Below are 12562 nucleotides of genomic sequence, written 5' to 3' on the forward strand. Positions count from 1 at the left end.
CTGTACGGCCCACATTTCTCCTTGTTTTACACTGCCGTGAGTGGCATGTTAATGACAGATTGGTATCTCCAATACATTTTTGGTCTAAATTACTATACATTTCATTTTTCAGACAACCCACAGTCAACCCAAAATCAATTACAGGCACGGTTGACCCCCCCCCCCCTCCACTTCCCCTCTTCATATGGCTTTACAGTTCATCCTCACAATGTAACTCGTGACTGTCAGAGAGGATGGCTCTTCATCGTGTCCCGATATCAATATCTGGGAAATAATCTGATTGTTCCCAGGACCGTAGTGAACGTCGTTGTCACCTGTACTTCAGCCGGTTAGACGGGGGGGGGGGGGGGGCTCACACTGTTCTTGGGGGGGCTCACACTGTTCTTGGGGGGGGGGGGGGCTCACACTGTTCTTGGGGGGGCTCACACTGTTCTTGGGGGGGCTCACACTGTTCTTGGGGGGGGGGGGGGGTCACACTGTTCTTGGGGGGGGGGGCTCACACTGTTCTTGGGGGGGGGGGCTCACACTGTTCTTGGGGGGGGGGCTCACACTGTTCTTGGGGGGGGGTCACACTGTTCTTGGGGGGGGGGCTCACACTGTTCTTGGGGGGGGGGGGGTCACACTGTTCTTGGGGGTGGGGGGCTCACACTGTTCTTGGGGGGGGGGCTCACACTGTTCTCGGGGGGGGGGGGGGGGCTCACACTGTTCTCGGTTGAAATATCCTTTCCAGGCGTCTAAATACCGTGTGGAGTCACTATCGCCATAACCTCGAGAGGAGAAAGACCAGAACAAAAGTCTAGGACATTTTTTGATTCAGGGTATCCAGACAAACTTCCACTGTAACTATCTTCCAGACAAACTTCCACTGTAACTATCTTCCAGACAAACTTCCACTGTATGACTAAACTATTACATTCTCAATATTCCTAAAAACAAATGTCGTAAACAAATTTTCAAAAAGAATTAACAACACACTGTTGAAACCATTTTTTTGATAATTGACTTTAACTTGACTGGTCTGTCCCTCCGTGGTTCTAGATTTACCCCAGTACATGACTGGTCTGTCCCTCCGTGGTTCTAGATTTACCCCAGTACATGACTGGTCTGTCCCTCCGTGGTTCTAGATTTACCCCAGTACATGACTGGTGTGTCTCTCCGTGGTTCTAGATTTACTGCAGTACACGACTGGTCTGTCCCTCCGTGGTTCTAGATTCACCCCGGTACACGACTGGTCTGTCCCTCCGTTGTTCTAGATTCACCCCAGTACATGACTGGTCTGTCCCTCTGTGGTTCTAGATTTACCCCAGTACATGACTGGTTGGTCCCTCCGTGGTTCTAGATTTACCCCAGTACATGACGGGTCTGTCCCTCCGTGGTTCTAGATTTACCCCAGTACATGACTGGTCTGTCCCTCCGTGGTTCTAGATTTACCCCAGTACATGACTGGTCTGTCCCTCCGTGGTTCTAGATTTACTGCAGTACATGACTGGTCTGTCCCTCCGTGGTTCTAGATTTACTCCAGTACATGACTGGTCTGTCCCTCCGTGGTTCTAGATTCACCCCAGTACATGACTGGTCTGTCCCTCCGTGGTTCTAGATTCACCCCAGTACATGTCTGGTCTGTCCCTCCGTGGTCCTAGATTTACTAGGGAGCAAACTGGAACAGACTGTACCCTCTTAAATGTTTCATGCCTCTTTCTTGCTCATCCTCTCCCTCTCTGCCTGTCTCCCTCTCTGCCTCTCTGCCTGTCTCCCTCTCTGCCTGTCTCCCTCTCTGCCTGTCTCCCTCTCTGCCTGTCTCCCTCTCTGCCTGTCTCCCTCTCTGCCTGTCTCCCTCTCTGCCTGTCTCCCTCTCTGCCTGTCTCCCTCTCTGCCTGTCTCCCTCTCTGTCTGTCTCCCTCTCTGCCTGTCTCCCTCTCTGCCTCTCTGCCTGTCTCCCTCTCTGCCTGTCTCCCTCTCTGCCTCTCTGCCTGTCTCCCTCTCTGCCTCTCTGCCTGTCTCCCTCTCTGCCTGTCTCCCTCTCTGCCTGTCTCCCTCACTGCCTGTCTCCCTCACTGCCTGTCTCCCTCTCTGCCTGTCTCCCTCTCTGCCTGTCTCCCTCTCTGCCTGTCTCCCTCTCTGCCTGTCTCTCTCTCAGATGTGAAGCCATCTAACATCCTGGTTAACTCCCGTGGTGAGATCAAGCTGTGTGACTTTGGAGTGAGCGGTCAGCTCATCGACTCCATGGCCAACTCCTTTGTGGGAACCCGCTCCTACATGTCTGTAAGTTACTCCAGTAGCCGACCTATAGTTCTCCACTGCTGCCCTCACACTCTGTCTGTCTCCTCAGCTACTGTTCAGCCCTATTTGTACCCTACATAGTAAAACTCAGCAAGAAAATAAACCTCCTCTCACTGTCAACTGCGTTTATTTTCAGCAAACTTAACATGTGTAAATATTTGTTTGAGAATAACAAAATTCAACAACTGAGACATAAACTGAACAAGTTCCACAGACATGTGACTAACAGAAATTGAATAATGTGTCCCTGAACAAAGGGGGGGTCAAAATCAAAAGTAACAGTCAGTATCTGGTGTGGCCACCAGCTGCATTAAGTACTGCAGTGCATCTCTTCCTCATGGACTGCACAGATTTTCCAGTTCTTGCTGTGAGATGTTATCCCACTCTTCCACCAAGGCACCTGCAAGTTCCCGGACATTTCTGAGGGGAATGACCCTAGCCCTCACCCGCCGATCTAAGGTCCCAGACGTGCTCAATGGGATTGACATCTGGGCTCTTCGCTGACCATGGCAGAACGCTGACATTCCTGTCTTGCAGGAAATCACACACAGAACGAGCAGTATGTCTGGTGGCATTGTCATGCTGGAGGGTCATGTCAGGATGAGCCTGCAGGAAGGGTACCACATGAGGGAGGAGGATGTCTTCCCTGTAACGCACAGCATTGAGATTGCCTGCAATGACAACAAGCTCAGTCCGATGATGCTGTGATACTCCGCCCCAGACCAGGACGGACCCTCCAAATCGATCCCGCTCCAGAGTACAGGCCTCAGTGTAACGCTCATTCCTTCGATGATAAATGCGAATCCGACCATCACCCCTGGTGAGACAAAAACACGACTCGTCAGTGAAGAGCACTTTTTGCCAGTCCTGTCTGGTCCAGCGACGGTGGGTTTGTGCCCATAGGCGACGTTGTTGCCGGTGATGTCTGGTGAGGACCTGCCTTACAACAGGCTTACAAGCCCTCAGTCCAGCCTCTCTCGGCCTATTGCGGACAGTCTGAGCACTGATGGAGGGATTGTGTGTTCCTGGTGTAACTCGGACAGTTGTTGTTGCCATCCTGTACCTGTCACACAGGTGTGATGTTCGGATGTCCCGATCCTGTGCAGGTGTTACACGTGGTCTGCCACTGTGAGGACAATCAGATGTCCGTCCTGTCTCCCTGTAGCGCTGCAATTTATTGCCCTGGCCACATCTGCAGTCCTCGTGTCTCCTTGCAGCATGCCTAAGGCACGTTGACACAGATGAGCAGGGAACCTGGGCATCTTTCTTTTGGTATTTTTCAGAGTAAGTAGAAAGGTCTCTTTAGTGTCCTAAGTTTTCATAACTGTGACCTTAATTGCCTACCGTCTATAAGCTGTTAGTGTCTTAACGACCGTTCCACAGGTGCATGTTCATTAATTGTTTATGGTTCATTGAACAAGCAATGGGAAACGGTGTTTAAACCCTTTACAATGGATTTTTACTAATTATCTTTGAAAGACGGGGTCCTGATAAAGTGACGTTTCTTTTTTTGCTGAGTTTACATAATGCAATAGCTATAAATCGCTACAAATACCTACCATAGTTCACAAAAACTACAAATAGCTACAGATAGCTACCATAGTACACAAGAACTACAAATAGCTACGCAAAATGGGGATCCTGTGTAGTTGTGTGCAGGGACGCCATTTTACAGAATGAATTAGGCTTTAGGAGGACTGGCCTGGTCTCTTGACATCTATGGCTTTTGCCCTAACACTACACACCTGATTCAAATAATCAACTCATCATCAAACTTTATTTTTTATAGTTATTATTTGAACCAGCTGTGGATTGCTAGGTCCAAAACCAAAACAGGAAACACTGACAGTTTAGTTTTAGATCTGAAAGAGTTATACTTTTAGTTCTGTTTACTGTCTGGAATATAATTATGTATGTATGTATTTGTTGCTTGAAAAGCATTCAGGCAGTGTATCACTGTATTCACCAGAGAGCTTTGCACTATGTTGGCTCTTATCATTCATCCTGTCTCTCTATCTCTATCTCTATCCCCCCCCCCCCCCCCCCCCCAGCCGGAGCGTCTCCAGGGAACTCACTACTCTGTCCAGTCTGATATCTGGAGTATGGGTCTCTCTCTGGTTGAGATGGCTGTCGGACGCTTTCCCATCCCTCCCCCCGACGCCCGCGAACTGGAAATTATCTATGGGTTCCCGGTGGAAGGGGACGCCTGTTCTAGTGACACCACCTCTCCCAAGCCCATACCCCCCGGACAGCCAGTCAGCTGTGAGTGTCTGGGCTCTGGTCTAAAGTAGTGCACTATATAGGGAATAGGGTTCTGGTCTAAAGTAGTGCACTATATAGGGAATAAGGTTCCATAGGGCTCTGGTCTAAAGTAGCGCACTATATAGGGAATAGGGTTCCATAGGGCTCTGGTCTAAAGTAGTGCACTATATAGGGAATAGGGTTCCATAGGGTACTAACTACTTTAATGATTTTTTTTCATTGGCAAGATTAGCAAACTTTAGGCATGACATGCAAGCAACAAACCCTGACACTACACATCCAAGTATATCTGACTCAATGATGAAAGACATGTGTAAAGATAACGAGGCTATATACACGTGGAGCCATATATATACACGTGGAGCTATATATATACACGTGGAGCTATATATATACACGTGGAGCTATATATATACACGTGGAGCCATATATATACACGTGGAGCTATATATATACACGTGGAGCTATATATATACACGTGGAGCTAAATATATACACGTGGAGCTATATATATACACGTGGAGCTATATATATACACGTGGAGCTATATATATACACGTGGAGCCATATATATACACGTGGAGCTATATATATACACGTGGAGCCATATATATATACACGTGGAGCCATATATATACACGTGGAGCCATATATATACACGTGGAGCCATATATATATACACGTGGAGCTATATATATACACGTGGAGCTAAATATATACACGTGGAGCCATATATATACACGTGGAGCTATATATATACACGTAGAGCTATATATATACACGTGGAGCCATATATATACACGTGGAGCTATATATATATACACGTGGAGCCATATATATACACGTGGAGCCATATATATATACACGTGGAGCTATATATATACACGTGGAGCTAAATATATACACGTGGAGCCATATATATACACGTGGAGCTATATATATACACGTAGAGCTATATATATACACGTGGAGCCATATATATACACGTGGAGCTATATATATATACACGTGGAGCTATATATATACACGTGGAGCTATATATATATACACGTGGAGCTAAATATATACACGTGGAGCCATATATATATACACATGGAGCTATATATATACACGTGGAGCTATATACAGGGAGTACCAGGACCAAGTCAATGTGCAGGGGTACGAGATACTAGAGGTGTACATGTACATATGGGGAGGGGTAAAGTAACTAGGCAACAGGATAGATAATTAACAGTGGCAGCAGCGTATGTGATGCGTCAGAAGAGTTAGTGCAACAACTAAAAGGGGGGGAGGGGGGAGGGGGGGGGGTCAATGTAGATGTTTAAATAAGTAACCAAATAGCCAGACTAACTAACTAATTAACTACTTAACTAACTATTCAGCATTGTTATGGCTTGGGGGTAGAAGCTGTTCAGGGTCCTGTTGGTTCCAGACTTGGTGCACTGGTACCGCTTGCTGTGCGGTAGAAGAGAGAACAGTCTATGATTTGGGCGGCTGGAGTCTTTTACAAATAATTTTATGGCTCTGACACCACCTGGTATAGAGGTCCTGGAGCGTGGCCCCAATGACGTCCTGGGCCGTACGCACTACCCTCTGTAGAGCCTTGCGGTCAGATGCCGAGCAGTTGCCATACCAGGCAGTGACGCAGCCAGTCAGGATGCTCTCGATGGTATAACTTTTTGAAGGCCCAGGCCAAATCTTTTCAGCCTCCTGGGGGGGGATTTCTTCGTGCCTTCTTCACAACTGTGTTGGACCATGATAATTCCTTAGTGATGTGGACACCGAGAAACTTGAAGCTCTCGAACCTGCTTTGCGGATGGGGGCATGCTCGGGCTTTCCGTTTCCACGATCCCTATAGGCTGTCTCGTCGTCGTCAGTGATCAGGCCTACCACCGTCATGCCGTCGGAAATATTAATGATGGTGTTGGTGTCGTGCGTGGCCACGCAGTCGGGTGAACCGGGAGGAGGGGACTAAGCACGCACTCCTGATGGGCCCCCACATTGAGGGTCAGTGTGTTGTTGCCTTCCCTCACCACCTGGGTGTGGCCGGTCAGAAAGCCCCAGGGTCCTGAGCCTAGTGATGAGCTTGAAGGGTAATATGTAATATGGTGTTGAACGCTGAGTTGTAATCAATTAACAACTTTTTAACATAGGTGTTCCTCCTGTCCAGGTGGGAGAGGGCAGTGAGATTGCGGTTCTGTTGGGGCGGTATGAGAATTGGAGTGGGTCCATGGTGTCTGGGATGATAGTGTTGGTGTGAGCCTTGACCAGCCTTTCAAAGCGTTTCATGGTTACCGATGTGAGTACTACAGGACGATAATAATTTAGGCAGGTTACCTTTGCTTCCTTGGGCACAGGGACTATGGCGGTCTGCTTGAAACATGTAGGTATTACAGACTGGGTCAGAGAGAGATTGAAAATGTCAGTGAAGTACGCGTCCTGGTAATCCGTGTGTGGCCTTGTGAATGTTAACCTGTTTAAAGGTCTTACTCACATCGGCTACAGAGAGCGTGATCACACAGTCTGGAACAGCTGGTGCTCTCATTCATCCTCCAGCGAGCATAGAAGGCATTTACCTTGTCTGGTAGGCTCGCGTCACTGGGCAGATCGCAGCTTGGTTTACCTTTGTAGACCGTGGTAGTTTGCAAGCCCTGCCAGATCCGACAAGCATCAGAGCTGGTGTGGTAGGATTCAATCTTATTCCTGTATTGACGCTTTTCTTGGTTTGTTGGCTCGTCGGAGGTTGTAGTGGGATTTCTTATAAGCTTCTGGGTTAGAGTCTCTCTCATTGCTAGCTACCATGACAAAGACCAAAGCCGACGGGAGTACCGTTGAGGACAATGGTGTGGACAAGGATCTTTTAAACGAACAAAAAGAGACCTATAAGCAGTTGTTACAACAACAAGAAAATAGTTTCAAGTGTTTTTGTCCAAATACTCATGGATCCTACTAATAAAATAATGGACGACCTGACCAGAGAGGTCCAGGACCTGAAGAACAGTTTGCCGTTCTCCCAGGGTCAGCTCGATGAGTTGAAACAGGAGAATGGCAAGATGACAGTAATCTGTAAGTCATTGAGAGAGGACATCAGTTCTGTGTGTGAATCCATGATAACAATGACAGATAAATCAGACTCGAGGGACAATCAAGGCGGAACAACATGGTTGTGGATGGAATTGCCGAATCTCCACATGAGACCTGGATGGAATCGGAGGACAAAGTGAGGGAAATGATCTCTGAGAAATTGAAGATGGACCACAGGAAGATTGAGGTGGAGCGCACCCACAGAACTGTAACACCCACCATCGGTCCAGGTGACAGGTCCAGGTGACAGGTCCAGGTGACAGGTCCAGGTGACAGGCCCAGGTGACAGGCCCAGGTGACAGGCCCAGGTGACAGGTCCAGGCCGATAGTGGGCAAGTTCTTGAGGTTAAATGACAAGGTAGCTGTTCTGGAAAGAGTCAAGAACTTGAGAGGAACGTACATCTTCCTCAAGAAGGACTATCCTGAAGCTGTGCGCCAGAAGAGGAAGTAACTTATCCCAGCCATGAAGGCTGCCAGAGCGTGTGGGGACATTGCTTACATCCGCTACGACAGGCTCATTGTACACCCTCCCTCCCAGAAGCCTGGAAGGGATGAGAGAGCCAAGCCTATGGGTTCAGAGCCTCAACCCCGCAGCACACACACACACACCAACTGATTACTGGACTGCTAAATGTGTATTATTTTCTCTTGTTTTGTTTCCTCTTTTCATATTATGTCTCTGATAAGCTACCCAGGAAAGGGCTGAAAATAGCCCATATTAATATATGATGCCTTAGAAATAAGGTTCATGAAATCAATAACTTGCTACCATCAGATAGCATTCATATATTATCCATTTCTGATTCCATATTTCATATTCCCTGTAATGCTTAGAGAAGATATTATGTGTTATTGAAGTGTTGTGGTTGCAGGTTCACTTGGCACTTTATCTAAAGCCTTTTATTGTGGGGTGTTGCTATAGGCCACCAAGTGCCAACAGTCAGTATCTAAATAATATGTGTGAAATGCTTGATAGTGTATGTGATGTAAACAGAGAGGTCTACTTTCTTGAGGACCTGAATATTGACTGGTTTTCATCAAGCTGTCCGCTCAAGAGGAAGCTTCTCACTGTGACCAGTGTCTGTAATCTGGTTCAGGTTATTAACCTACCAGGGTGTTTACAAACACTACAGGAACAAGATCATCCACAGGTATCGATCACATTTATACTAATACTGTAGAACGTTGTTCGAAACCTGTATCCGTACCCATTGGATGCACTGATCACAATATAGTGGCTATATACAGGAAAGACAAAGTTCCAACAGCTGGGCCTAAACTAGTGTATAAGAGATCATACAACAGATTGTGACTCTGAAGTGAACGATGTTACAAATATTTATTGGTCTGATGTGATTAATGAGGAGCACTTGATGAATTTATGACATTGCTTCTTCCAATTATTGATAAACATGAAACTGACTGTTAGAGCTGTTAATAAGGCTCCATGGATTGATGAGGAATTGAAAAAACTGTATGGTTGAAACTGTATGGTTGAAAGAGATGGGACAAAAGGAGTGGCTAATATGTCTGGCTGTACATCTGACTGGCTGATTTACTGCAAATTGAGAAGTTATGTGACTAAACTCAACACAAAGAAGAAGAAACTGTATTATGAAGCCAAGATCAATGTTATAAAGAACAATGAAAAAAACACTTTGGAGTACTTTAAATGAAATTATGGGCAGAAACACATTCAACTCCATCTTTTATCCAATCAGATGGCTTATTGACTCTATAGCCACTCCTATCTGTCATATCTTTAATCTGAGTCTAGAGGAAAGTCTTTGTCCTCAGGCCTGGAGGGAAGCCAAAGTCATTCCGCTACCCAAGAGTGGTAAAGAGGCCTTTACTGGTTCTAGGAGACCTATCAACTTTTTGGAAAAAATTGTGTTTGACCAAATACAATGCTATTTCTCCGTAAACAAATTAACGACAGACTTTCAGCATGCTTATAGAGAAGGGTACTCAACATGTACTGCACTGACACAAATGACTGATGATTGGTTGGAAGAAATTGATAATGACAAGATTGTGGGAGCTGTACTGTTAGATTTAAGTGCCTCAGTGCTGCCTTTGATATTGTTTACCATAACCTGTTGTTGAGAAAAGTTGTGCTATGGCTTTTCAACCTCTGCCATATCGTGGATTCAGAGATTTCTATCTAATTGAACTCAAAGGGTTTTCTTTAATGGAAGCTTCATTAATGTCAAACAAGTAAAGTGTGGTGTACCGCAGGGCAGCTCTCTAGGCCCCCTACTCTTTTCTATTTTTACCAATGACCTGCCACTGGCATTAAAACAAAGCATGTGTCCATGTATGCTGATGATTCAACCATATACCCATCAGCAACCACAGCTAATGAAGTCACTGAAACCCTTAACACAGAGTTGCAGTCTGTTTTGGAATGGGTGGCCAGTAATAAACTGGTCCTGAACATCTCTAAAACTAAGAGCCTATGTTCTAGACCTCAGCTGAATCTGGTAATGAATGGTGTGGCTGTTGAACAAGTTGAGCAGACTAAATTACTTGGCGTTACCTTAGATTGTAAACTGTCATGGTCAAAACATATACAGTATGTAGGCTACGTGTGCCTTTAAAAAACATGTGTGTAGTTCTGTCCTTGAGCTGTTCTTGTCTAATGATGTTCTGTATTATGTCAGTCTGTATTATGGTTCATGTTCCGTGTTCTGTGTTCCGTGTTCCGTGTTCTATGTTCTGTGTTCTGTTTCCTGTGTTCTGTGTGGACCCCAGAAAGAGTAGCTGCTTCTTTTGCTACAGCTAATGGGGATCCTAATAAAATACCAAATACCAAATATGATTCTGGGGAAGTAGATTAATTACTAAAACTCCTGGCGTATCCCTTTAACATTAGAGCTTGGACACCAGCTGTTTTTTAACCCCTCCCCTTCTCATCTTACCTGCCGTCCTATCTTGACAATGCATGGGCTCCCGAGTGGCGGGAGCCCATGCAAGAGACTGCAGTCCCTGGTTCGAATCCGGGCTGTATCACATCCGGCCGTGATTGGGAGTGCCACAGGGCGGTGCACAATTGGCCCAGCGTCGTCTGGGTGTGACCGGGTTAGGCCGTCATTGTAAGTAAGAATTTGTTTCTTAAACTGACTTGCCTAGTTAAAATAAAGGTTAAATAAAAATACAAAATGGAAAAGCCAGCGAGGTTTATATTATCCATGTCCTCGCCACTACTCTGTGAAAAGATATTACAGTTCTTCAGATCTGGAACGGAGCTCGACCAGTTTTTTTTTTCTCTCTATTGATTGTATGTTACCCAAACAAAACAGGAAGGCGACGGTGTTCTAGATGCTCGCAGACGTAGTCTAATCATGATGCCGCCTCGCTTGCCCCTGCTCTTTCGCCTCTGCTTCCTCTTTCGAGTTCTTGGGATCAGGTCCGGGGTAAAAGCATAAGATCCAGATCTGCCGACTCATTGAAGTTTAAATCTTCATCCAAATCGAGGTTAGTGGTCGCTGTTCTGATGTCAAGAAGCTTTTTTTTCCCAGTCATAGCAAATTATGGCGGAAACATTATGTACAAAAATTGTTAAGATCAGCAACAACAACAAAAAAAGCACAAAATAACGCTAGTCAGGAGTCTGTAAAATGGCATCTATCCCCTCGCAGTGGCACCTCGTCATCTTGTCTGGGTCAGGAGTCTGTAAAATGGCAGCTATCCACTCGCAGTGGCACCTCGTCATCTTGTCTGGGTCAGGAGTCTGTAAAATGGCAGCTATCCACTCGCAGTGGCACCTCGTCATCTTGTCTGGGTCAGGAGTCTGTAAAATGGCATCTATCCCCTCGCAGTAGCACCTCGTCATCTTGTCTGGGTCAGGAGTCTGTAAAATGGCATCTATCCACTCGCAGTGGCACCTCGTCATCTTGTCTGGGTCAGGAGTCTGTAAAATGGCATCTATCCCCTCGCAGTGGCACCTCGTCATCTTGTCTGGGTCAGGAGTCTGTAAAATGGCAGCTATCCACTCGCAGTGGCACCTCGTCATCTTGTCTGGGTCAGGAGTCTGTAAAATGGCAGCTATCCACTCGCAGTGGCACCTCGTCATCTTGTCTGGGTCAGGAGTCTGTAAAATGGCAGCTATCCACTGCAGTGGCACCTCGTCATCTCGTCTGGGTCAGGAGTCTGTAAAATGGCAGCTATCCACTGCAGTGGCACCTCGTCATCTCGTCTTGGTCAGGAGTCTGTAAAATGGCAGCTATCCACTGCAGTGGCACCTCGTCATCTCGTCTTGGTCAGGAGTCTGTAAAATGGCAGCTATCCACTGCAGTGGCACCTCGTCATCTTGTCTGGGTCAGGAGTCTGTAAAATGGCAGCTATCCACTGCAGTGGCACCTCGTCATCTTGTCTGGGTCAGGAGTCTGTAAAATGGCATCTATCCACTCGCAGTGGCACCTCATCATCTTGTCTGGGTCAGGAGTCTGTAAAATGGCAGCTATCCACTCGCAGTGGCACCTCATCATGTTGTCAGGAAATCCCAGGAAAAACTATAGGCTGCAAAGCGATAGGACATATATTTATACTAGGCCTAAATAGCACTGGTCAAGAGTCTGTAAGATGGAAGAGAAGCAGGCTTGATGTAGATCATTGCTGAATGTAAAACAGGACTACGGCATAGGCCAAATTAACACACGGGGAAAGTTGAGGAGAGAAAGTGCGTTTTGTGTCATCACTTTTGACCGCTTACGATAACATTGTTGCACCGATGCATTGGAAATAGTTGCACCTCGTCATCTTGTCTGGGTCAGGAGTCTGTAAAATGGCAGCTATCCACTCGCAGTGGCACCTCGTCATCTTGTCTGGGTCAGGAGTCTGTAAAATGGCATCTATCCCCTCGCAGTAGCACCTCGTCATCTTGTCTGGGTCAGGAGTCTGTAAAATGGCATCTATCCCCTCGCAGTGGCACCTC

The 12562-nt window shown here is 46.5% G+C and overlaps 1 protein-coding gene across 2 annotated transcripts in view; it reads left to right on the forward strand.

Moving 5' to 3' along the window:
• map2k1 (mitogen-activated protein kinase kinase 1) overlaps positions 1–12562 on the forward strand; it is a 53448-nt gene that overhangs the window by 27152 nt on the left and 13734 nt on the right. For both annotated transcript variants that reach the window (XM_036968829.2, XM_090230829.1), the window contains 2 exons: positions 2138–2262; positions 4332–4542. In XM_036968829.2, coding sequence (XP_036824724.2) covers positions 2138–2262; positions 4332–4542 — 336 coding nt within the window. The remainder of the gene's footprint in view (positions 1–2137; positions 2263–4331; positions 4543–12562) is intronic.

Source organism: Oncorhynchus mykiss, chromosome 4, assembly GCF_057628025.1.
Source record: "Oncorhynchus mykiss isolate SJ-2025 chromosome 4, ASM5762802v1, whole genome shotgun sequence".
Lineage (NCBI taxonomy): Eukaryota > Metazoa > Chordata > Actinopteri > Salmoniformes > Salmonidae > Oncorhynchus > Oncorhynchus mykiss.